Source organism: Narcine bancroftii, chromosome 5 (assembly GCF_036971445.1).
Source record: "Narcine bancroftii isolate sNarBan1 chromosome 5, sNarBan1.hap1, whole genome shotgun sequence".
Classification (NCBI taxonomy): Eukaryota; Metazoa; Chordata; class Chondrichthyes; order Torpediniformes; family Narcinidae; genus Narcine; species Narcine bancroftii.
Window position 1 is genome coordinate 38451501 of NC_091473.1, and position 27293 is coordinate 38478793.

The following is a 27293-nucleotide window of genomic DNA, read 5'->3' on the forward strand; positions in this document are numbered from 1 at the left end:
CAAGTTCCTAGATCATTAGAACCTGTTCCAAGAAAGGGGTGACCTGTACAGTGGAATGGGATGCACCTGAACTCGAAGGGAACCAATATCCTGCAGAGAGGTTTGCTAATGCTATTGGTGGTGAGGGTTTAAACTAGATTTTCAGGGCATTGGGAACCAAAGTGAAGAAGCAGAGAAAGAGGTGGTTGGTGCATAAGTAGGGATAGCTGGTAGGGAGTTTGTGTGGAAGGACAGGGAGATAGGGAAAAATTTCAGCCATTGTCATGCGCTGTAATGCAACAGGGACACAGAGTCAAAAGATGTAACAAATTATGGGGTTAAATGTTTTGTGTTTAAATGCATGTAAAATAACAAATAAAGTGGATGACCATGTAGTACAGCTACAAGTTGTGACTATCACGGAGTCATGGCTAAATGATAGATAACATTTGGGAGCTGAATGCCCAAGGATGCACAATGTATCAAAAGGATAGACAAGTATGATTTAAATTTAATAGATGCATGGTGATCATCCAAGAGAAAGAGACTATTTCTTTATTCAAACAGACATGATTCTTATTATAGAATAGACTTGTTTTTAATAACTGCACAACAAGCTGATAATAAGGCAAGAATTTTATCTAATCATTCTCCTTTGTTGTAGTAAATAACCATGATGGATAAAGAAGAATCAGTTTATAGATGGAAATTTAAATCTATGTTATTAAAAAGAAAATATTTTTGTGATTTTTCATTAATAGACAGATAAGATCTTTTTAAAATCTCACTCTAATTTGGTTAATTATGAATTTATTTTATGGGATGTGATGAAAGTGTACTTATGAGGTCAAATAATAAGATATAGTTAAAAAATTAAGAAGGACTATATGAAAGATGTAGAGCAATTGAAGTTAAAGAAAACAAATTTAGAAAAAGATTCAAAAAGATAAGTTAAAGAGGTGAAGTGGATACAACTTATTAATAAGAAACTTCATTATAATACTTTACAAACAGAGCAGGAAAGCAATAATGAGAAATAAACAGGTTTTATGAATTAGGTGAAATAGCACTTGTTAAAAACATGACAGTTAAAAACAGAACAAATATCGAGAACAATTATTGCAACTAACAATTATTTTAATTTAATTATAAACCTCAAGAAATTTATGAAAATTTCAAACAACTTTATACAAAACTTTATCAATCATATTTTCTAAATTATGACAAGAAAATAGATAATTCCTGTCCCAAATAAATTTACCTAAATTAAATTTGGAAGATTAAAGAGAACTGGTAAGTCTCCGGAAGAAGATGGTTTACCACCTGAATTTTATAAAGAGTTTAAGGATTTGTTAATTCCCATTTTTATAGAGGTACTAGCACAGGCAGGAGAAACACATACCTTACCAGAATTTTTAAATATATCAATAATAACTGTAATCCCAAAAAGGGACCCTTTAAAGCCATCATCATATAGATCTATCTCATTATTAAATGCAGATTAAAAAATAGTAGCAGAAATATTAATGAATAGGTTGGCAATTTTTTTTACCGAAATTAAAAAGTACTGACCAGACTGAATTTGTTAAAAGAAGAAAATAGCAGATAATGTAACTAGACTATTGAGTATAACACATTTGGCGCAAAAGAGAAGACTAAAGTGTAGCAGTGGCTTTAGATGAAGAAAAAGTGTTTTATAGATTAGAATGGGAATTTTTTTTGTTCAAAGTGCTTGAAAAATTCGGGTTGGGACATATATTTACAAATTGAATTAAAGCTTTATGTAATGGGTCAAAAGCAAAGGTTGTAACAAATGGGAAAATAACTGCGCCTTTCCAATGAACTAGATCTAGTAGGCAAGGGTGTCCATTATCTCCAGCTTTATTTATTTTAGCAATAAAACCACTAGCAGAATTGATTTGATCTGACTCTAATATTAAAGGTTTTAAAGTTGACAGAGAGGAATATAAGATTAATTTATTTGCAGATGATGTATTATTTACTTGACAGAATTGGAAGGATCATTACATAAACTATATTAAAGATTAAAACAATATGGAATAGTACCCAGTTATAAAGTAAATTAGGATAAAAGTGAAATTATGCTTCTTACTCAAGTTGATTAAACATAGTGTCAAAGAGATACCAAATTTAAATGGCTGACAAATGGAATAAAATATTTAGGAATATAGGTAGATAACAATATAAATAATATATTTAAACTGAACTATACTCCTCTACTTAAGAAAATTGAGGAAGGCAATAAAAATGGATGGAATTGCTAATAACATTACTGGGAAGAGTTAATTGTGTTGAGATGAATATATTTCCTAAACATTGCCTATATCCTTGCCACAAAAATTATTTCAGGGATTTAACTAAAATGTAAGAAAATTTCCCTGGAAGCGCAAGATGTTGATGGTTTCGTTAGAAAAATTAATATGGAAACTTGAATTAGGAGGTCTACGACTTCCCAATTTTAGGAACTAATATATGGAAATGCAAATGATATTTCTCTCTTCTTTTTTTGAAGAGGGAGAGAAACCAGCATGGATTAAGATAGAGATAGAAAAGATAAGAGAGAAGATACCAGAAGATTTTATATATTACTGGGAACTGAGATTAATATCTGGTGATAGGGAAACTCCACTATTGAAGCATTTGATTAATATATAGAATAAAGTAAATACTGAAATGGGAATAAAATGTTATATAAAATGCCTTTGAATCAAAATAAAATGAATAATCAACTTCTGAATATTTGGTTTTCTAAGGGAATTAGAAACATAGCAGACTGTTATGAAGGATAAATTTAAGTCATTTGATCAGTTAAAAATAAATATGGAATGCAAAATAATACTATATTTTGTTATTATCAAATAAAAGCATAGTTAAGAGATAAACTGGGTCCAACCATGTTATTGCCCAAAAGAAATGAAATAGAAACCTTGATTTGTAAGAGACCTATTAAGAAATTTATTTCAGCCATGTATAAATTATTGAAAAAGGGAACTCAAAGGCAGGTAATTCATAGATCGAGACAGAGATGGAAAACAGATTTAAATATTATTACTGGGGAGGTAAATTGGTCAGAACTATGTCAATAAATGTTAGATATAGATTGGATCAGTATAATTTTTTACATCAATTATATCTTACCCCACAAAATTAAATAGATTGAAGTCAGATCTGTCAGATAAATATTTTAGATGTAGTCAAGAGATGGAGACATTTTTACATTCTAGATGATCATGTCCAAAATTGAGACCATTTTGGATAGAATTAGGAACATTTTTTTAACAAGTCACGGGACTTGTTATTTTTACTGCATAGTATTTCAGTGATAAGACCAAAATTGAAATTGAATTTATATCAAAAATAATTTGTGAAAATTGCATTAGCAGTTGCAAGAAAATGTACAGCAGTGATGTGGAAATCAGATTTGTATTTAGGTTTGGAAAGATGGCATGTAGAAATACAATGTTATATAACTCTTGAGAAGATTACATATAACGAAAGGAATAAAAATTTGGTATCCCTATTTACATATTGTAGGTATAAATTTATAAATAGTTTTCCCTAAACCTCATGAACCTTGTTAACACCTTGGACTAAATAAATAAATAAAATCGAAAAGGCTAGAATTGAGTGGATAGTAGTGACATCTTGGCAGCCAGGTTTGCTTCTTTCTTTTTCTTTCCTTACTAATTTCATTTCTTTCTTTCTTCTTTCTTTTTTCTTTCTTCTTTTTCTGTTTTTTGTAGGATTATTATTTGGGGGGAGGGGTTGGTTGTTTTTTTTGGGGAGCTATATAAATCATCATGTAAAATGGATTAGATATAGTTATATGACTATTACACTTGGTATTTTGAGATAAATATATGTAAGAAAAACTTAAATATTAAAAAAAAAGAAAGGATAGGCAGGCAGGCAGAAGGGCGATGTGGCTCTGTTGGTAAGGAACAGTGTTAAATCATTTGAAAGGGATTACATAGGATCAGAAAATGTGGAATTATTGTGTGATGAGTTATGAAATGACAAAAAATCACTGTTGGCAGTTACATACAGACCTCCAAATGGTGTCCGGGATTTAAACAAAAAAAAATTACAACACCAAATAGAAAATTACAACACCAAATAGAAGGGCAATGCTATGGTAGCCATTGGGGATTTTAAAATGCAAATATATTGGGGAAACTAGGTTGGGACTGGATCACAAGAACACAAATTTATACAATGCCTACTAGATGGCTTTTAGGAGCAGCTTGTTGATGTGCCCACTAGGGGATTTACTGTACTGGATTGGGTGTTGTGTTATGCACTAGGGGTGCTTAGAGAGCCTAGGATAAGGAACAATGAGAGGCAGGGATCACAATAATGATTGAGCTCAATTTGAGGTTTAACAAGGAGAAACTAAAGTCAGATGAGTCAGTATTTCAGTGGAGTAAAGGGAATTACAGTGGCATGAGAGAGGAACTGGCCAAAGTAGATTGGAAGGGGGCACAAGTAGGGAAGATGGCAAAACAGCAATGATGGAGTTTTGCAAGAAATGAGGAAGGTGTAAGATAATTACATACCAAAAAAGAGGAAATATTCAAATGGAAAAATGTCACAACTGTGGCTGACAAGGGAAGTTGAAGCCAATGAGAAAGCCAAGGAAGCAAAGGACAAAATATGAAAGTAGGCTAGCAATTAATATCAAAGATAATACAAAATGCTTCTTCAACTCTTCTTCTTTGGCTTGGCTTCGCGGACAAAGATTTATGGAGGGGGTAAATGTCCACGTCAGCTGCAGAAAGGATAAAAGAGAGGTTAGAGTAGATATAGGACCATTAGAAAATGACAGTGGAGTAATAACAATGAAAGACAAGGAGATGGCTGAGCAACTAAATGAGTATTTTACATTAGTCTTCACTGTGGAAGATATGGGCAGTATGCCAGATATCGAAGGGTTTCAGGGAAGGGAAGTGAGTACAGTTATTATATCAAGGGGAAAGGTGCTCAGAAAGCTGAATGGTCTAAGGGCAGATAAATCTTCCAGATCAGATGGACTGCACCCACAGGTCCTGAAAGAAATCATGGAGGCATTGGTAATGATCTTTCAAGAATCATTTTATTCTTTTATGGTCCTAGAAGACTGGAAATTTCATCCCAGTAGTGGAGGAAGGTAGCAAAAAATGAAATTATAGACCAGTTATCCTATGTCAGTGGTTGGGAAGATGTTGGAGTCCATTGTCAAGGATGACATTGTGGAGTACTTGGGGGCACATGACAAGATAGGCTAGATGTTGTAAATTTGGATTTTCGGAAGGCCTTTTACAAGTTTCCACACATGAAGCTACTTAACAAGATAAGAGACCATGGTTTAACAGGAAACATACTAACATAGGTGGAGCTTTGTCTGATTGGCAGGAAGCAGAGAGTAAGAATACAGGATTATATGGATAATATTCTGGTTGGCTGTGTTCTACGGGATTGGTATTGGGGCCAATTTTTATGTTGTATATTAATGATTTAGATTGTGGAATGAATACCTTTGTGGACAAGTTTGGTGGAGGAGCAGATATTATTGAGGAAACAGGAAGGCTGAAGATAGATTTAGACAGATTAGGAGAATGGGCAGGGAAGTGGCAAATGAAATATAATGTTGGAAAGTGTACAATCATGCAATTTAGTAGAAAAATAACAGGCAAATTATTTTCTAAATGGGGAGAAAAATGAAAATATCCAGATGCATAGGGACTTGGGAGTTCTCATGCAGGATATCCTGAAGTAATCTTGCAGGTTGAGTCAATGGTGAAGAGACAACTGCAATGCTGGAATTCATTTCAAGAGGAATAGAATATAAGAGCAGGGATGCGATGTTGAGGCTTTATAAGCAGGGTGCAATGGAAACTTTTTAGCTGCCAGAGTTTACAAAAAATAGCAAGAAGGAGGTCTCGTGAGACCTGGCCTTGGTGGCTACCATGTTGTAATTGGCATTATATAATTTACAGTGAACTGTAAGAAACATAGGATGAACAGTTGTGGAAGAAACAGGTATGTCCAGAATAGAGGATAGAGTTCAGCGGTGGGGTGTGGGCTCATTGTCTTATACACTGCCTCTTCCCTGAGTGTGCTGGGACTGTGAGATACCGGGGGTGGGTCTTATATGCCACCACCTCCCTAAGTGGGCCCATGAGGTGCTGGAGCGATCCCGAAGCAGCCTGATGAAGTGCTGGAACAGTGCTCTGGTGAGTTCCGATAGCACTGCACCCCTGTTTATAAGGCACTGGTGGGAACTTTCTTGTGAGTATTCTGTGCAGTTTTGGGCTCCTCATTTAATAAAGATTGTGCTGATGTTGGAGAGGTTCAGAGGAAGTCAACAAGGTAATTTCATTTTGGGAATGGAAGGGTTATCATATGAGGAGGGTTGGACAATATTTGCTCTGTGCTCGTTGGAATGTAGTAGAATGAGGTGAGATCTCCTTGAAATGTTGAAAAACAGCGTAGATGTAGAAAGATTGTTTCTCTTGGTGGGAGAGTCTAGGACAATAGGGGCTACTTCAGGATTGAAGGGCATCTGCTTAGAACAGAGATGCAAAGTAATTTCTTGAGCCAAAGGGTGATAAATCTGTGGAACTTGTTGCCATGGGCAGCTGTGGAGGCCAGGTCATTAGGTGTATTTAAGGCAGAGATTGATTCTTTCTTGATTAGCAAGGTCATGGGGAGAAGGCCAGGCGGTGGGGCTGAGTGGGAAAATGGATCAGCTCATGATCGAATGGTAGGCTGGATAGCCTATTTCTGTTCCTATGTATTATGGTCTAATCCATGGTGAGTTTTTTTTAATTTGCTAGATAAAGGAAGAGGACCCATCATGTTTTCTCATAGCTCATGAAGATTCCAGAAACAATGATGCAGTCTTTCCATTTGAATTATCCTCTCATATTATAATTTATGATGATGCAGTGAATATTTTTCTAATCAACCATTTAATTTGCTCCTTATTGGCTCTCTATGTTGGTGGATAACCCACTGGATGCCAACAGCAAGCCTTTAACAAGGCTCAGATCTGAATCTGGGCCAAGGTGATGTCTTACTTTTCTGATGCACAAAGGAGCATCTAACTCACAATTGTCTCCTTATTTTAAGGAATAGATTGTAAGAGGGATGAGGAATTGAAGTAACTTCTCAAAACAAGAGAAAGTGCAGGATGGTAGGTTGTGGCAAAGAAGAAGAAAACAAGAACATGTAGGTTGCGCAATGTAAAGGGCCAAAAAAGAGAGAAAAGACAGATAATATAATTACAACGGAAAGATTTTTTTCCACTTATAAGAGAAGAATTTTATGGAAACTCCATTGACATTTAAAACAATACATCATTTATTGAGCAGTAGAAGAAGAATTTTATGAAAGTGAAACAAGAGATCGAAGTAAATTGTGATGTGTTCAATGTTAATCGCATTCAGGAAATTGTCATGTGGTGCGAACTGTTAACTAGTAATTAACTATTATTATTTCTGTTTTTACTCTGGCTAATTGTCATGTCTCTTGGCTGTGACATCTCACAAACAGCACAAGAATGAATAATATTTCTCCAAATTATTTATTTTAGACCTTTGAAGTATCATCAGCCAACAGAGACAGAACCAACTGCCAACCCATTGCAATCTGACAGCTCTTTGGATCTGGTGCCCACCATAGGACTGAATGTGGAACAGCTGTGTACAGTTTTAAACTAAAATGTAAATAACATCTCTAAGCAATAAAGGTTCTCTTTGAGGCAAAAAAAAATCATTAATTTTATTGCATGATTTAATAACTATAAATCAAATTATTGTGGACCCATGAAAAAATGCATTCTTATTTAATACATTAAAAAAAATAAGCGATTAGGGATATCATTGTAAAAATAAGATACAAAGTCAATTTCGAGAGAACCAAACACATGCATTGAAACTTACTTCCAAACCTTTTGTTCCAAAAAGCGATCATTCAGAATTCTGCTTCTAAAATCCAAACATGCATCAAATCTCTGTGTTAACTGATCTATATTAGTTCCCAGCCTTATATTCTCACTTAGTTGTAGTCTCCCCCCAAACAATAGCCATCTAAGAGCTCTCTAGTTTACCAAACCTGGTTTCTTATTCATCTCTAATTTCCTTCCCACACCAATCCATGCTGGATTGACAGTTGTTTAAGATGTAAATTCTGGAATTCCTCCCTAACCTCCCTGCCAGTCATTCTTATTTATGGCAATCTTTATAAATTCCTACTTCTTTGAACAAAGTTTTTGGTTTGAGAATGAACACAGTCTAGTGCTCTTTTCATTTAACGATGTAAAAGGTCTTAGAGAAAATTGAGTTGTTGCATTTATATAGAACTGAGAAGCACATAATATAAATAATATTGCATGACTGACATGCCTGAAAAGAATAGAATTATTAGTGCAGTGCTTGCAGAATATTATGAACCATCTACAGTATATTTATTAGTCTTCATTTTCTCTTGACACAGCAAGATGCTGAAAAAAACTTCCCTTATTTACTGCATAATCTGTTAGGAAGTTTGTTGGGATTATAACAAGCATGTAATTCCCTATAAGGATGAAAAAAATAATTGGAAGCACTCTTGATCAAAAGCCATGTTATAAAATCATTCATAGAAAATCCTCCAGCAATAATAGGGATGAACAATTGGCAGTTTCCATGGTTACAGATACCAGAAGACAAACCCACCACTAAACCAACACATTTTTATAAAGATTTATAGCATTGATTTGTGAAACATATCAAAAAAAGTAATTTACATAAATGCATTTTTCATGATCTTAAGAAGACCAAACTGAAAGTGCATGTTTTTTTTTTGTCGAGATACTATGAGTTGATATTAACTCTGCTAAATTATTGCTACTAATTTGTTCATTTCAATCTTCTCAGCAGTGTATTAATATGCAGCTGTCTATCTCTGGCTTTGAAGGTCGATTTTAATATGAAATCTGAGATCTTATAATTAGCGGCAGATTCTGATGGCCACCCCATCATGTTGATTCCAAACATTTTAACTAGTGAGAGTGCTGAGGAGGCAGGAAAAGGTATATTTTAAAAAGAGATCAATGGAGAGGAATCTTTTGCTCTTCCATCAAGCATGTAAATAATTTTGGTTCTCAACAACTGTAATTCCTCCTCCAATGTGCCCAAAATGTCCTTAACAGTTTCACAGTGAGTCAAATCCCATATAAAACAAAATCCTGGATAAATATGAGATAAACAGACTATAATAACTATTAAATATAAATATAATTAAGGTTCAACATTCAATACATGGGAAGTAGGGATCTTGAAAAGTCATCCAGAATTCCAACCTCTCTTCCATGCTGTTTACTGTAAACAATTTACAATTATATTTGTTTTGTCAACTTCATTTATGTAGGAATATGTTGTTTGTGCAATTATAGCGCTGCATATCATAATTAATAAAATACATTAATTCTGACATTATGTTTGATAGAAACTATACATGTGTGTGCTAAATTATTCTGAATATAGAGTGACCATTTAAAATCTAATTTGAAATATTCATAGCATTGCAACTTTGTTATTGGATACATATCCATGTATCTGATACAAAACAGGGATTATTTTTTTCTTACTGGGGTTTAAACCCTGATGATCTACTGTACTTTGCTGACTCCCATATCAGTGATGAAGACAAAATAACCAAGCTGGTGTTTCAATTGAGCTCCTTTCCTGACTGTGAGTTTAAGTTCAGAGGCTGAAAATGGCCTCATCATTGCTGAGAGAGAGAGAAACTCAACACCAGAATGGTGCTCAGAAGGCTGTAGCTACTGTTTTCTCCAAGGAAGAAAAAGCAGTAGCAGCCTCAGAAAGTTTACTGTTAAAATGCTCAAAGGAAATTCTTAAGCAGTTTTCAATCATTCACACTGGAGGCATTATATGGTGCTTCAGGAAGTATGTAGATTTTGCAGAAAACCCATACAAATTGAACAGTGTTAGTTGCCTACTTGTTGAAGCTACCTCAGAAATGTGGCAAAAGCTAACAAGTGCAATGAAGGCATCAGTCACAAAGGAATTCAAGGTAATGAAGATCATGACAGGTTTCTCCACTGCTGAAGGTGGAAGTGGGCACCCAGTATTCAGCCATAAGTTGGTTAGGTTGCAAGGAGGAATGTCAAACTTTTGGCAGAATGATGACGGCAAAAGCTAACTTGGTGAGTTGTTATGGGGAATGACTGTTTGTGCTCTGTCTCACTCAAATCTTGCTTTTTTTTCCTATATATTCATTGTGTTCTATAGCCAAAAAATAGCAGGAGTTCTATATGGAAAACAATTTTTTAATCTAAAGCACAGAGGAAAACTAACTGAATAAGTCCTGATTAAGATGGATTAATACAAAACAAGTCAATATGCCATTAGTTGAACATCAACTCTCTGTTCTCTCAACATGCCTTTGCCATATCATGGCCTGTTACCATTTTGCATGTCTAAATATAAATTTAAATTGCATGAATCATTTAGAATGAAGAAACTTCTCCTCAACTCAGTTCTAAAGCTCTTGTGCTTTGACCTGAGACTGTGAAACCTCATTCTCGACACCTTAGCCAAGGAAAACATCCGTCTTGAATCCAATCAACCTAATCTTGTCAGAAATTTTGAAACTTATATTCCCCTCACTTTCTTCTAAATTCTCATGAAAACAAACCAAGACATTAACCTTTCACTCTGGCACTTCTTTATTTTTAATGGTACTGAAAAACTTTCCTCCAAAAGCCACCACTCCTCAAAAGCTTGTAATTTTTATCATTTTCAGTTTCAAACGCATTCAGTCTCCTTCCTGCTGTACATTCCTCATTCTGAACCAGGTCTTGAAATGAGATGTGTTCACAGATAACCAGACTGAGTTTTAGCCAGATAATTTTATTCATTCATTCAACGTATTGTATTCCAGATGCGAATACTTAATTATTTTCTTTTAAATTAATATAATTTACAAAGGTCACTGGGTGGATTTTTAGTTCAATATGAACTTTTTAGAAGTAACTTTTTGATAAAGGTGGAACAAGACAGTTAAAAGTGTGTTTATTAAAGCAGGTTAGCTATAATAATGGCACTAACTCCACAAATGGAAGTTTCTAGTTTGTGGCAATGAATCATTTTTGGAAATTGCCATAAATTCTTGAATACAGGGGACAGGGATTTAGATGATAAGTATTCGAGTCCACGCTGCTGAAGATCCAGCTGCGCTGGATGGGTCACGTCTCCAGAATGGAGGACCATCGCCTTCCCAAGATCGTATTATATGGCGAGCTCTCCACTGGCCACCGTGACAGAGATGCACCAAAGAAAAGGTACAAGGACTGCCTAAAGAAATCTCTTGGTGCCTGCCACATTGACCACCGCCAGTGGGCTGATAACGCCTCAAACCGTGCATCTTGGCGCCTCACAGTTTGGCGGGCAGCAGCCTCCTTTGAAGAAGACCGCAGAGCCCACCTCACTGACAAAAGGCAAAGGAGGAAAAACCCAACACCCAACCCCAACCAACCAATTTTCCCTTGCAACCGCTGCAATCGTGTCTGCCTGTCCCGCATCGGACTGGTCAGCCACAAACGAGCCTGCAGCTGACGTGGACTTTTTACCCCCTCCATAAATCTTCGTCCGCGAAGCCAAGCCAAAGAAAGAATTAATGGTAATCAATGGAATTTGACCAGCTTTTCAAGTTGATATGGTTTTATACTTGATTAGGCTCCAAAACATTTAACTCAAGTCAACGTGTTTTGAACATTTCACATATTTGGATTATAATGGGTGAGATTCTCTGGAAAAGTATTACTTCCAAATGAGCGTAAAACAAATTTTATCACCAAATATTAATAATTTCACACTTACCAGGTTAGTTTTAAGGATATATCTTTAAGATAACCAACATTTTTTGAGTAACATAAAATTTGAAAAGCCACTTAAAAGAGATTTCTTCAGCTTAATATATTATTGTCTGTATTCATTTTGTCTTACATTTTGTTCATACTCCAAGGAATACTTTTCTGTTCAAAATACATATAGCTAATTTATTATCTTGGGATATGAATACCTGAAAAAATTGCCCTTTATAGCCTGCTGGTCATACTTCTGTGGTTGTCTGGAAAAAGGGAAATTGATTTTCACAGATATGACATGCCCTCTGCAGCTAAATTACAAAGCATTCAATGAAATTAATGCAACATTTGGGTTTGAATTTTATCATTTTTATTTTTGGTTCAATTTGGGGCTGTTACTTTAGTTTCAGCAAAAATCAGGAGCTTTTGGGTGTTAAAATAATTCACTCAAGGAATGGATGCATCAAATTTCAGTCACCATTAAGTGCAACTCAATCAAGATTGGTAACAGTACAGATTAATTCAGACTTTAACAATTTTTTTTTCACAAAATCTTCATTTCCTTTCATGTAATTATTAACTCCCCCTCTGGTTTCTGCTCATTTTCTACCTATGGCTTTTGTTCTCACTACCATTTTCATGAGCTTTACAACAAATACATCCATGAACAAAATGGCCATTAGTTTGCATGCACAGGTTAAAAACCTATATGCACCATTCTTTAAGCAAAAGGATTGAAAATGTATATTCTACATACTTGACATGTATTGTTGATGTTAAATTTTATGGTGAAAAATAATGATTGACCTGATGAGCCTTCAAGCCTTTAACTTATTGAATTTCAGAAAAAAATGCATCTCTTACTATTTATATACTTTATAAATAATAATATTTGCAATACCATTTACTGCTACTGTACAAAACTTGTTTTATATGTAAAAGATTGATAATCATAGTTAAAGATGAGTCGCCAAAAATTTGCTGCATTCTTCGTTTCGGCAAAAACATGAACTTAATTATTCCCCACAGTCTTTTTGATTGATCCCAGTAAGATTGTTTAAGTTCATATTCAAACTGTAGCTTGTGTATCTTTTTAAATCTTGTTGCAAACACCAGTTAGTCTAAATTGGTTTCAGCCAATGCAATAGAATTGATAACGTCATTATGCATTATTTGTCAATTTTAGTTCACAGAACATATTGGAAGTCTTATAGCAGAATATAAATGACACATTTTATGATAGATCATCTGCACACTCATGCAGAGAATTTCTCCATGGGAATATGATTCTTGAACATCATCTTCCTTTTCATTATCTGATGCATATTGCTTTGATAATCTGTGGTTTATATACTTCCCCAAAAAGCAAATAAAAACAATGCCGAAGGCGTTTCTTTCTTACACACACCATATTCAAATGTGAAACAGCAGCTTGGCACCCCAGCTCCCAATATTGGTTGGAAAATATGAACAGTCTTGGTTTTCAGAAATAAAGGGATGCAATCCAGGAGAATTCTTCATTTATTACAGACATTTTGTGATTTCACAATTGAAACTTTTATTGTAATTTTTGCAAATGTAATTTATGCATATATGTGGTCCTCAAAATAAGGATAGATTGGAGAATGTGAGCTGAATATTGCATTTCCAGTGCATGAGAGCTGGGACACTAGCCTGTAATAAATCTGATTTATTTGGCAGCACATTTCTTGTAGCAGATTTAACGTAGTCAGTTTATTAACATATTGGGCAGAGCAAGTTGAAAATGTTAATGTCCAATGTCTGAGATAAGCTGAAGGTCAAATGTGAGTAAATGTGACCTTCTGCTGCTCCTTTCCCTTCTTCATTCAATCCAACTGCGGAATGCTAATGGGGAGAAGGTCTGGACCCCATTGAAGGTAAATGCAGGTTGTGTTTGAAATGCTTACTTTCATTTTAAAAGATTTTACTTCTATGGCAGTAATTAATTCATTTATACATTTTAAACTCCTTATTTTCTGTAGATTACATCAATTTGAATAGTTATTGACATTCAGAAGTCTTCAATAACAGCCAACAGTACAAGGTTGTTTGTACTTTCGAGGAATGGGAGGTCTTGTTGCCACTCAGAGCTGACTGACTCATTCAGCCCTTATTGATTGCAGCCCTTTTTGCTTGTGACCTGGCATGTGATGATCTCTGGTTCATTTATTCATGGTGCCTTTGGAGCGTGAGAATTATCCAGGTCATTCTATCATATAGAGAGTGCTTGCACATTAAAACACATCTCCTGTTCATTCTGTTTCCTCCTCTCTTTGATAATATAATTTTCTGTCAATGTACTGGAACTAAAATGGAAAGACTTCTTAAAGGGCTGACTCATTTCCCAGTGGTCATTGCAGCAGCTGCAAGCTCTGCATGGAGGTCTCAACAGGAGCCATTGGAAAATGAAAGTGGACATTAATGCCATATGCAGAAAATGAATGCCACACTAAGAGAATTAAAACTATTTTACTGCTAATAGTTGGGTCAGATGAACAGTCATGAGTCTGAAAAGTTAGCTCCATCGACAGGTACAGATTTCCCCTGCTATCTGAAAGTAGAGTGTTCCTATGAAAGCTTTCGTAAGCCAAAATGGTGTAAAGCGAAAAAGCAATTACCACTAATTTATATGGGAAATATTTTGAGCATTGCTAGACCCAAAAATTAACCTACTAAATAACACCTTTACGATCTCTCTTAGGCTCTTCTGATACCTTAGCATCTTGCTAACAGATACGCAAAATAAATTTTGATAAAGCACAGATGCTCACAGACAGTTCTAAGCTATGGCAGCTTGATGCTCAGATGCTGAGTGTAGTTCCTGGGAAACGGTTTGGTGGCTCCATGCTCGCTGCTCAGGGTGTGCAGTGCTTCTACAATGGCTTGCTGCAAAACAAATGCTGAATGCTATTTTCGCTTTTACCTTTTATCATTAAAGCAAAAATCCTCCTTGGATTTCTTTCAGTTAGCGAAAACACAAACTAATGTAGATCTTTTGTAAAAGTGAAGTGGTGTAAAGCAAACTTTTGAAAAGCAGGGGGATACCTGTATTGCCTAACCTGTTAAATATTCCCAACACTGCTTTTATTTGAGATGTGCAGCATTTGCAGTTGTTTTGCTTCTCAGTGGTAGGATGTTAACAGACTGAGGTCAGGTAACAAGGTCTATAGCAGAAGATGCTCTTCTGTGGTGATCAGTTTAATTTATTTTTTAATGGTACATAGTGTGACAGAATATGCTTTGTTTTATATTGTATATAGATATGATTTTGGGAGATAAAGTGAGGCAGGGTTTTTTTTAGTATAGGTCACATGCAAAAACTTCAAAACAGATCTCATTAAAATACTGGAGCTCTTCTCAAGCTAGACAGATCGGCTCCAAGAGCCTTTGCAAAAGCTTTGGGAGGTGCCCAAGGGACTTCACTTATGGATTGTTATTTTGAAAAGCAACAGATGAAAGAACTCAGAGGATTAGGTTCAGAGCCTCAGTCTGTCTGTGGAGGTTGCTGTTTTAAGAGGGTCATGTGGTTTTGCAAGCAGAGAGGGTAAAACAGGCTTTTTTCTGAAAGAAAGAGAGAGAGAGAAAATTCAGTTCTGCAGTGCTAGAGTTCAGCAGCAGCAGCTGGGACTGGAACAGGACAAGCTGGCAAGCTTGTGGAAAACCCCCATTTTGAGGATGGGTTGTGAGTGCTTAGTTCAGTAGTTCAGCCTGGTCAAAGCCCTTGTGGTCCATTCAAGAGGAGAGGACTGACAGCCTAATGTTTCACTTGAAATAAGAGAAACAAAAAGGAACTCTGTGCTGAACTGAAAGAAAAAAGTTATCATCTGGAAAACCCTGATGGGGCAGGTTTGTTTGGCAAGACAGTGACATAGCTGATTAAAAAGGATGATTTTGTGTCCATGAACAACAAATCTCTCTCTGAAAACTAACAAGAACCTTCCTGAGTGGTAACCATTTATCTTTCAAACTCCAAAGCCTAGTGAAATTCATAAATATTAAACTCTGTGCACAGTATAAGAATTGCCTGCAACCAGTGAACTTGGAGGAGTGAGGATTGAGATTGGACTGTAAATCAAATAACTTTTCTGAACTTACACACACACTTTATATACACATGCACTTATAATTAGAAGTGGGTTAAGTTAAGTTAATAGTAATAAGTTAAAGTTTGATCCTGTTTTTATGTTTAAATATATTTAAAAGCAACTTCTGTCTAAGTAACCATTTGTAACAATACATATTCCTTTTTAATAAGATATATAAATTTTACCCAGAAAGAAATACAAAATCACATTAAAATATTGGGACAGAGTAATTGGTTAACTAGCTTCTAAACATAAAAAAAAATATTTTATTTAATATTTTCCATACATGTAATTAATAAACAATTATACAAAACAGTAAATGTTTAAATTTAAGAAAATTTCATTTATAACTTATAATCCCTTCCCTCCCATGCCCTCCCACCCCCAAAAAAATAAAATAAAATATATAAAAAGATTATATAGACATATAAAATAAAGAAAAAAAAATAGCATAATGGAGTGCTCAGAGGATCGTTTCCAACACACAGGATCCAACAAGGTTTATATAATCAATTTGGGGAAGAAGATTATTGCAGGTCTCAAGAGGCTGGAAGAACATCACTACATATTTATACCTAAAATTTGCATATCTTCTAAACATTATTGAACAAGAAAATTTTAAAGCATAATTAAATCACAGTGTAGAATGTCATGCATCCATCTGGCTGATGAACGATTTAAAGTTTCTACAAAGAATGATGATACTCAACGTTTCAAGAACTTTTAAAAGAAAACATACCTGAAAGGATAAGAGAATCCTATCTCGATGTTCAGGTTACTTTCTGATTTGTTTGCACAATCCACACCAACTTTCAGTGCTCCCGAGTAACCACCACATGTTGCAAATGCAAAGATTGCAAAAATCTGAAAACAGAAAAATAAAATAGACAGTTGATCGACTGTGGCAAATTGTTGCAGTTTTTTTCCACCATCTAAGCAGAACAAAAAGTCATGAAAAAGTATTTGTTATATCATCTATTTACAAAATACTTGAACCTAATCAAAATGAATTAAATTGCACATTCATTAAACAGAGATGAAATGAATATCAGATAGTGGCACATTTGCTCTCTTTTTCTGCAATTGGACTCACCAACAATGGAACACCAATGTTCTGAGCTGAAGGACTGGATACATTTTATATTAATCCATTCAGGAAGCCATGACTGGTAAACATTTCACAGCATTATATATATATATATATATATATATATATATATTTTATATATATATATATATATATATTGTGACTGCCATGCCGAGCTTACAGCAACTGCATTGTTGCTGCACTGACTACTGAGAAATGAATGAGTGTTTAAAGAAATCATCACCCTTTTAGTCACAGTATTGTTCACTAACCATGAGTACAACATCTTACTCAATGGGGGCCATATGTGCCCCCAACCCCTCCCTGACCCATGGGCCATGGACTGAAATCATAAAATATTTGTTATGATTTATTTTTACGTAGGTGGTAGGAGAGAAATACAGAAGAAACCAACTACACTTAACTGCTTCAAAGGGAACAGAGTACATAAACTTTGAGCAGAGTTCTAAGAGGACCATCATCAAAAGTAGGTTGAGAATGGCTAGTTTCGAGGGTTAGAATGCCATTAGGTAATCGCTTGCATTTCTTGCAACAAATTGGAATATGTCTGTGATAATAATTACAATGAGAATAATTTGTAAATACTTGGGTCTCTCGTTTATGCGTTTTACACTGCCCTTTCGTTCCAGGACATTTTCTCTTTTCTCCCAGAATGCCTGCTATGTAAAAAGCACCAAGACGGAATGGGGGTGGGGGGGGGGGGGGGAATCATTCCAGTCCCTTGTTATTCCACAAAGGGACCTAGTAAAGTTCCCGGAATGCCTCCAGTGTAAAGGGCACTTCTGACATTCCAGGATCAACTCGGGTAAGTAAATGTCACTTTGATGACGCATATAATGTGCAACATTTCAGCGCAAGACTTGAAACCAATAGTCTGTTCTCAGCATCCAATGAGTGATTCTGAGATCCACGAGCTCCTCACTATCTGTACAGAGAAGCATGGTGAGGAATGGGCCGATAAACGACTGGCTTCCAAAATCAAGGCTCATGGGATTGGGGGCAAAGTATTGATGTGGATTGAGAACTGGCTGGCAGATAGAAGACAGAGAGTTGGGATAAACGGCTCATTTTCTGAGTGGCAGGTGGTGACCAGTGGGGTGCCACAGGGATCTGTACTGGGACCCCAGCTGTTCACAATTTACATTAATGATCTGGATGAGGGGATTGGATGTAATATCTCCAAATTTGCAGATGACACTAAGCTAGGAGGGGTTGTGAGCACTGAAGAGGGGGTCAGGAAGCTCCAGTGTGATTTGGATAAATTGAGGGACTGGGCAGATACATGGCAAATGCACGACAATATGGATAAATGTGAGGTTATCCACTTTGGTAATACAAACCAGAGGGCAGATTACTATTTGAATGGCAATAGATTAAGAGATGGGGAAGTGCAGAGAGACCTAGGGGTACTTGTACACCAGTCTCTGAAGGCGAGCATGCAGGTACAGCAGGCGGTTAAAAAGGCAAATGTTATGTTGGCCTTCATATCAAGAGGGTTTGAGTATAGGAACAAGGATACCTTACTGCAGCTGTACAGGGCCTTGGTGAGACCCCACCTGGAGTATTGTGTGCAGTTTTGGTCACCTTATCTAAGGAAGGATGTTCTTGCAATGGAGGGAGTGCAGAGGCGATTCACCAGGCTGATACCTGGAATGGCAGGAATGACTTATGAGGAAAGATTGCGCAAATTGGGATTGTACTCCCTGGAGTTTAGAAGATTGAGAGGGGATCTCATAGAGACATATAAAATTCTGGCAGGACTGGACAGAATGGATGCAGATGGGATGTTTCCAATGATGGGAAAATCCAGAACCTGGGGCCATGGTTTGAGGATAATAGGCAAACCATTTAGGACCGAGATGAGGAGGAATTTCTTTACCCAGAGGGTGGTGAATCTGTGGAATTCATTGCCACAGAGGGAAGTAGAGGCAGGTTCATTAAATATATTTAAGAGAGAATTAGATATATTTCTTCAGTATAAGGGTATTAAAGGTTATGGAGAGAAGTCGGGGACGGGGTACTGAACTTTAAGATCAGCCATGATCTCGTTGAATGGCGGAGCAGGCTCCTATCTTCTATGTTTCTATGTTTCTATATTAGATCAGGGAGCTCAAAAAATGAGAGACAGGGGCTTTACTTGGGATAAATCCCAGGTCATTAGCAAGCTGAAATGCCTGCATAAGAAGTACCACCAGGTAAATGACCACAATGACAGGTGAGTCAGAGGGCGATTGGACTGGCTGTATTTCGAACAGTGCTATGCCATCTGGAGCTCAAACCACTCAGCACACCCAATTGCACTACAGAGCAACATGGAGGGTCCATCCACCCCTGAAATTGTTCTAGCTGAGTCCCCCTCCTCCAATGCCAGTCCTGATGCCAGGGTTCTGAGTGGCATGGAAACTGAGCCCAGTAATACAGGACCTGCATCTCACAAGCAACCGGGTGAAAACATTTCTTCTTGTGATAAACAAACTTTATCATGAGTTTTGTGTGTGTAGAGCTCGTCGAAAGAACCAAAGACTTGTTGATCCAAACCAAGGCTTTTATTAGCAAAAGACCGGAGCTCTTCACAGGTGGCTGACCAGTCCGGAATGATCCAACCTGGCTAGGGACGCAACCCTTTAAGGCCCAGACAATAGGTGTGGCTTAGCTCTCAGCCAATCGCTGTAAGCACAGTCTAGATACAGTAACTATATACACTATGTACATTGGTGATAGATCTGTACTATCACAGTGTGTCTGCCCATAAAGAGCAGTCTTGCTAATATAGCTTGTGCTCCATTACTTTCCAAGGTTCTAGCTGCCTAAGAAGAGACAGAGACCTACAAAGGCACAGGCGGTGACCCAGGAAATGAGAGAGATGTTGCACTTAATGAACCATGATGATGTGGAGAGGGAGCATAATTGGCAGGAGGTGCAGAGGACCTGTGAGGAGCAGATGAGAAGAGAGGCAGAGATGGCAGTATGTGAAGTGAACAGACGTACCCGGTCAGAGGAAATGACAGGGTTTTGTTCAAAGATTTCCAACAGGAAATGCAGAACTAGGCCTCATTCATAAGGGACAAGTTTACACTAACATCATCCTCTGCTCAACAGCATCAAGCTGCCACTGCAATGCAACAAACTCCCGTGTGACAATACCACACTCATCAACCTCATAGCTAGTATTTCTTTCATGCACCACCACAGAATGACTTCATGCAACACTCAGACAAGGTACATGTGTCTTCTCAATCACCCTCACCCTCTTCCTTCCTCCAGCTGCTGGAATGATGTGACTTTTGCAAATGGTTATTGATGTTTGGTTTATTGCACAGTTGCAAATAATTAAATGCATTTGAATTAAAAGTTTTTATTTTTGTTTACATTTCCTGTTCATGACTATTCTTTTACAAGTGTACTACATACATTTACTAAAAGCTGTTATTTACTAGCTTAATTGCTTATAGAAGGGGCATAATTGCCTCATGGATCGCCTGATGACTGTGTGCTTGGGCACCCTGATAAGCAACCCAATCAGGCTCCTCAGGAAGATCGTATAGATCAGTGTTCCACTCAGGCAAGAAGCATTCCTTGTTGATCTCATGTATATTGTGTAGAACACAACAGGCAACAACAATACAAAATTGTCTGATACAAAAGTGGTACAAATATTAAATTGCTTGGCCAGGCACCTCCAGCGACATTTGAGATATCCTCAAGCATTTTCCACCACCATCCTTGCCGAGTTCAAAGGGTGGTTAAAGCATCACTGCTGTTGATCGAGTGCATGGTGGCTAGTTCACCCCTTCATCAGCCACTTCCTGAGGGGGTAAGCTGGGTCTCCAATTAGATGCACAGGGATTCCACTCCGTTAACAGTTTTAGATTTCTGTAGGCAGAGCAATGTAGATGTTTAAGTGCCTTATGCAACATCTGAGAATGACACGTAAATCACTGTACAGTGGGATATATTAACTTCCTTCGTGGGAAGAGGTACCTGCCTTGATCTTCAGCCTTTCTGTAGATGGGCAAGTTGGCTAAAGCTTGAGTATCATGGGTGCGACCAGGCCAACCCACATACACATCTATGAAGCTGGAACAACAAAAGGTCTATGTTTACATCGACATACGAAACATATTAATTGATAAAGAGGAATAATTGTAACTCAGCGCATGATCCTTACCAGTAGTTGTGGTCAATAACAGCCTGAAGAACAATGAAGTGCCAGCCTTTCCCATTGCAATAGGCTAGTGGATCCTCATGAGGGGCTCTGATGGGAATATGTGTGCCAGCAATGGCACCAGCACACATTAAATACTCTCATTCTGCAAATACATCCATTATCCCCTCCTGAAGTCATGCACTACTCAGCAGGCCAACAAAATGTTTAAATAGGACCCTCTTCAATGCTTCAGTAATTTAGTGTACCAACACACACAGAGTGGCCACACTGATACCTAAATGACAACTTATGGATCGATATTCACATGGGGTAGCACATCACCACAAATCAACAGGGGATCTAAGCCGAGGTTCCAGAGGCTGTCTCCAATTTGTTGTCTTTTGCCTTAGGTGTGGCTCAACAAGTTCCAAAACAAAATCAAAAGTGGACTGGGACATACTAAAATGACTCTGCCACTCTCCTTCATCAAAATTGTTGAGAACATTAGACCAGAACACGGGCCCATGTGGACTCTCTCTCCTCCACATTTTTCTACCTGACAGCAGCACGAATTCACTCACAAAAAGAAAATGTCTCCATCTACAGCATCTAAGGTCCGTACTCATTTCTGCCTCAAACTGGTCCCTGCTTCTTTTCAAATCTTCCTCCATTGTATTTCTGATTGCACATATATGATGCTCATACAGATTCTGGTTCCATCTGCGCATCATGAAGTTATGTATGATGCTCATGAAATTACCCTGCACTCAAAGAGGGCTATAAATATTCACAACTAGCACCATAAGCACATTGAGATCAAATGCTATTTTGTTTTGCTTTGAAGGATATGTCTGACATGTAAATAATACATTACAGTAGATGTTGACACAGAGGTATTATATGTCCTGCCTCTTTTGCTCCCGCAATGCTGGCTTGGTGTGTAAAAAGCCACACTACCCAGAAAATTGTGGGATTTGCTCGTTTCAGTGTGAACGACCAAAGCCAGCATATTGACAGGTCTTCATTGCAGGATTACTGTATAAAAAAACATAATTGATAAATTGATCAGCAAGGAAAAATCCAAAATAATATCATCTACAGACAATAAGAGAGAGCAGCTTCAGAATTTCAGTATTTTAACTGAATAATTGCTTACTCCAGATTTAACTTTTGCATGATCTACGCCAAATATGTTTCACAGACAAAATTATATATTTTAAAAATATTTTATTTAAATTTCTGTAGATGTACTAATATCCAAATACAGAAAATGAAAATCATATATTTCAAATTAATTATACATGCTACATAATATACCCCAATGAATCCTACCAACCACCTACCCCCCCCCCCCAATAATCCCCAAGAAAAAAAAATCAAAAGGAAGAAAAAAGAAAAAGATGGAAATACGAATTAGAAAAGTTAGGGAAAAAGAAAAACAAACCTGGTTACCAAAATATCACCATCATTCACACAACTTTGCCTTCTCAATATCATCATTTATTTATCAAAAGGAGTTAGCAAGCTTTTATGATGTTCAGGAAAAGCTCTTTATAAATTACAGTATATATGCATTGGCACAAAATTTAAAAAAAATCATATTTATTCCTTAAATTATATGTAATTTTCTCGTGGTATAGACAAAATTATCATGATTATTGTAGTGTGTAGTGATGAAAAACAACCAGAAAATTATACAATTTTGCTCAATTTGAAATATTGAAACTTTTGAAGCATTTCATAATAAAATGTATATCAGACTGACTGGTGCTGTGGAATAGTAAAAAGAGATAAATTGTAGTTGGATCTTTATCCATGTACTAGGGTTTATAGTGAAAAAAACCATCTTTTTAAAAAATATATATTTTTCACACTATGAACCATATTGACCAAAATACACATAAACATTTCCCTCTTGAATATACAGTGTCATATTCTCCCCTTTTACCCCCTCCCTTCCCTCCCTCCTTCCCACCCCCCCTCCCCACCCACTCAATGTTCAACATATAGGATACATTAAACAATGTCATCACACAATGAAAATAAACAAGAAAATTGTGTCATCTACTTTTACACACTGGGTTAGTTCATTTCGTTTTCTTCTCATTCTGTCATTTTAGGGGGTGGAGGTCCGCGGTAGGATTTCTCTGTTGTATTCCATGTACGGTTCCCAAATTTGTTTGAATACTGTGATGTTATTTCTTAAATTATGTGTTATTTTTTCCAATGGAATACATTTATTCATTTCTATGTACCATTGCTGTATTCTCAGGCAGTACAATGTTTGCATACCACCAACTGAAAACCTACTTGAAGGACAAATTGGGAAGCAGGCTGAGGTTACCAGAAGGAAGCAGTTTTGAATATGTGACTACAGACACAATGATAATTAAAAGATTTATAATAAACAAGTACATCAAACTGCAAGAGAAAGAGAACGATGAAATAAGCTGTAAACCCAAACAAAAGTTGGAACAAGATTTAAACATAAAGATAAAGAATGAAACATGGGAAAAGCTATGCTCCGGAAATATGAGAAATACAATAAATACGAGGTTACGCATGATACAATATAATTGGTTACACAGGCTATGCACCACGCCCCAAAAGTTAAATAAATGGGACCCAACAGTATCAAACAGATGTTTTCACTGTAAGAAGGAAACGGGAACAACAGTACATGCAATTTGGGCATGTGAGAAAGTGGGAAAGTTTTGGGAAGATCTAAACCAGGTATTAAATAAAATCACACAAAGCAACATTACAAAAAATCCAAAGATCTTTCTTCTAAGAAAAATCCATTATTGAAACATACATATATCTCCAATAATCTAAGTTTGAAATTGAATTGTTTATTGTTATGTGTACTGAGATAGAGTGAAAAACTGTGTTTTTCAGGAAAGTCAACTGATAATTAAGTACAATAGATAGTACAAAATAAAACAAAAGTACAGAGTATAGTGTTACAGAGAAAAGGCTTCCATTAAAACAATGCAAGAGCATTATCATTTTAAGTTTGAGAGGTCGAGTCAGTGGCCTGATAACAACAGGAAACTGACTGTCCTTAAATCTGGTTGTGCATGTTTTCAGACTCATGTATCTCTGCCCAATGAGAAAGAAAAGAGAGTGATTAACTATAATTTTTTACATCAATTATATTTAACACCTGAAAAATTAAAAAAGTATGGTTTTCATGAATTAGATTTGTGTTTTAGATGTGGTGATATGGTTGGAACTTTTTTTCATGCCGTTTGGTCATGTACACATATACAATCTTTTTGGAAGAAAATTCAATCGTTTTTAGAATATCTGTATCAGATTAAAATAGTTTTAAATCCAACAGTATTTTTATTGTAGTTTGCAACTTTTGAAAGGCTTGGGATTAGATAAGTTTCAGCTTGCTTTTGTATATTTAGCTTTATCCGTAGCGAAAAAATGTATTGCTAGTACGTGGAAAGATACAAATATAATTGATATTAATAGTTGGCATAATGAGATTAAATATTGTGTAATAATGGAAAAAATTACATATGTTTCGTGTGATAATTATAATTTTTTTATTAATAAGTGGTCATTATATTGAGAATATTTACATTTCAATTTACATTGATTAGATCTTAATACGTATATTTAATTTTTCTTTAATATTTTTTATTTTTTTTTCTTTATGGCTCTCCTTAGGAGAGATGGCTGAAGGGGGGGGGCAGTTCTTTTCTTTTCTCTTTTTTTATATATATATAAAAAATAACGTTCATGTTTATGGTTAATTGTTGTATATGTCATGTATTATTTGTTTTTTTTGAACGAATAAATAAAGTTTAAAAAAAAGAGAAAGAAAAGAGAGTATGACTGGGAGGGGGTTGAGTCTTTTAATATGTTGGTTGCTTTCCAAATACAGCAGGGGTTGTAGACAAGTTAATGGAGGGAAGGCCTGTGTGCATAATGGCCTGAACTCTCTGCAATTTCTTGTGATCTTGGGCAGAGCAATTCACATACAAAGCTGTGATGCATCCTGATAACCTATAAAAATTGGCGACATGGTGAAGTTCCTTGGTCTTCTGAGGAACTGGACATGTTGGTGCACTATCTTAGCTGTAGCATCAATATAGTTTGATCAGGACAGAATGAGGGTGATAAATTACACCTAAAAAATTAAAGCCATCTGCATCTTAGCACCTTTGATACAAAGCTCCATCTGCATCTTAGCACCTTTGATACAAACAGGTGCATGTGCTCCAATCTGCTTTCTGAAAATCAGTTCCTTTATTTTGCTAAGATTAAAATGGGATATTGTTCTAAAAAATTTACAATTATTACGTAATTCTAATGGAAAGAAGCTCCATTCTGGATTTGCACAATAATTTGGATGATGTGAAAAATAATTAAAAGTTTATGATTGTTTGCCAGATAAATGGAGATCATGAACTTTTGATATGCTACACATATTATATTACTTCTAGTTCTTGGATCTCCACTAAAACATTGTGAAATTGAGTCTACCTGTAGTTTGATCAATGCATTGCTATGGTCATGCATTAACACATATCCTTTGCAATTCATCTTGGAACCTATAGACAGAGCTCAAAGTTGAGAAGGGAGAAATAATTCTTATCATGCTGACAGAATATCAGCTAAAGTGGAGATGGATGGGTTGACAGCTGATGAACTGTCAATATGATTATGATTCCACCAGCCATTTGGATGGATACATAGATAAGAAGGACTTTGATGGATATGGACTAAATTCAGGAAAATGGCTTCAGCCCAATAGGCGAGTTTGGACAAAGGGCCTGTTCCCTGCTATTTATGACTGCGAAGGATATTTTTCCTGGTCCAAATGGGTTCCATCCCAGGTTGCTCAGGAAAGTAGAAGTGGGGACATGAAAATACTTGCCAATTTACTTCTTCCAACCTTCCCTGGGCATGTAGAGAAGTGCCAGAGGATTGAAATGTGGCAGAATGACACCTTTCTTCAAGAAAAAAAAACAAATTAGGCAGACTGAAAGGCTTTTTAGTAATGTAAAAGTATTCGCTATATCACCCATTTACAAAATGTTTAGACCTGATTAAAATGGTAGTATTTGTGGTGGATAAGGTTTTACAAGTAAAATTTACAGTCAAGGTCAAGGAGAAGTCTGAGCTAATTAAGGAGACCCTGCTTGGATTTGCTAAAAGGAGATCTTGTCTGACTAATTGATCTGAATTTTTGATGAAATTACATAAAATAAAACTGTTTGATGAAGGGGGCACATTGGATGTTGTCCATGTGGATTTTATAAAAGATTTTGGCATAATTCCACATAAAAAACAGTTTAATAAAAGTGAGGTGTTGGAATAGAATGATTAGTATCAACATGGAAAAATGAAGGGTTTAATGATTAAAAAGCAAAACAGTAAAAACACAATTCTGGAGAAACTCAGCAGGTCACACATTGTACTTTATATAGTAAATGTAAAGATAGATAACCAACGTTTTGGGCCTGAGCCCTTCATTAAGATATGATCAATATGCAAGCTGGCCCCTGGTAAAATGGCAGGGGATGGGCAGGGAGAGGAGCATAGGTCCACAGGCACTAGGTCATATGGGAGGGAGGGAGGGTTTAAAACAAAACAGTGAGTTATAATATTTGATTTTTCCTTGGATAGAGAATATTGGATATTACTATTCCAAAAAATAATCTTAGGACAGTTCTTTCCCAAGGTATGAACAATGGGAAACAGAATGAAATTTCAACAGTTGCAAATGATGCCAAATTTGGAAATATGACACACCAGCGACATCAACAAGTTGAGCTAGAGCAGGGGTAGCCAATCCTTTTTAATTTTTAATTTAGACATACAACAAGGCAACAGGCCATTTCGGCCCACGAGTCCATGCCGCCCAATTAACCTACATCCCCGGTACTTACTCGTGGGCCGAATTGGCTTGTTGCTATGCTGTATGCCTTAATTAAAAATTAAAAGTTTGGCCACCCTTGCTCTAGCTCAACTTGTTGATGTCACTGGTGTGTCTTATCTCCAAGTTTGGCATCATTTGCATCTGTTGAAATTTCATTCTGTTTCCCAATGTTGGCTAGAGGG

General features: G+C 36.3%; 1 protein-coding gene across 1 annotated transcript in view; it reads right to left on the reverse strand.

Moving 5' to 3' along the window:
- synpra (synaptoporin a) overlaps positions 1-27293 on the reverse strand; it is a 316240-nt gene that overhangs the window by 67925 nt on the left and 221022 nt on the right. Inside the window, exon 3 of the mRNA XM_069937154.1 lies at positions 16697-16821. Within this exon, the coding sequence (XP_069793255.1) occupies positions 16697-16821 (125 nt within the window). The remainder of the gene's footprint in view (positions 1-16696; positions 16822-27293) is intronic.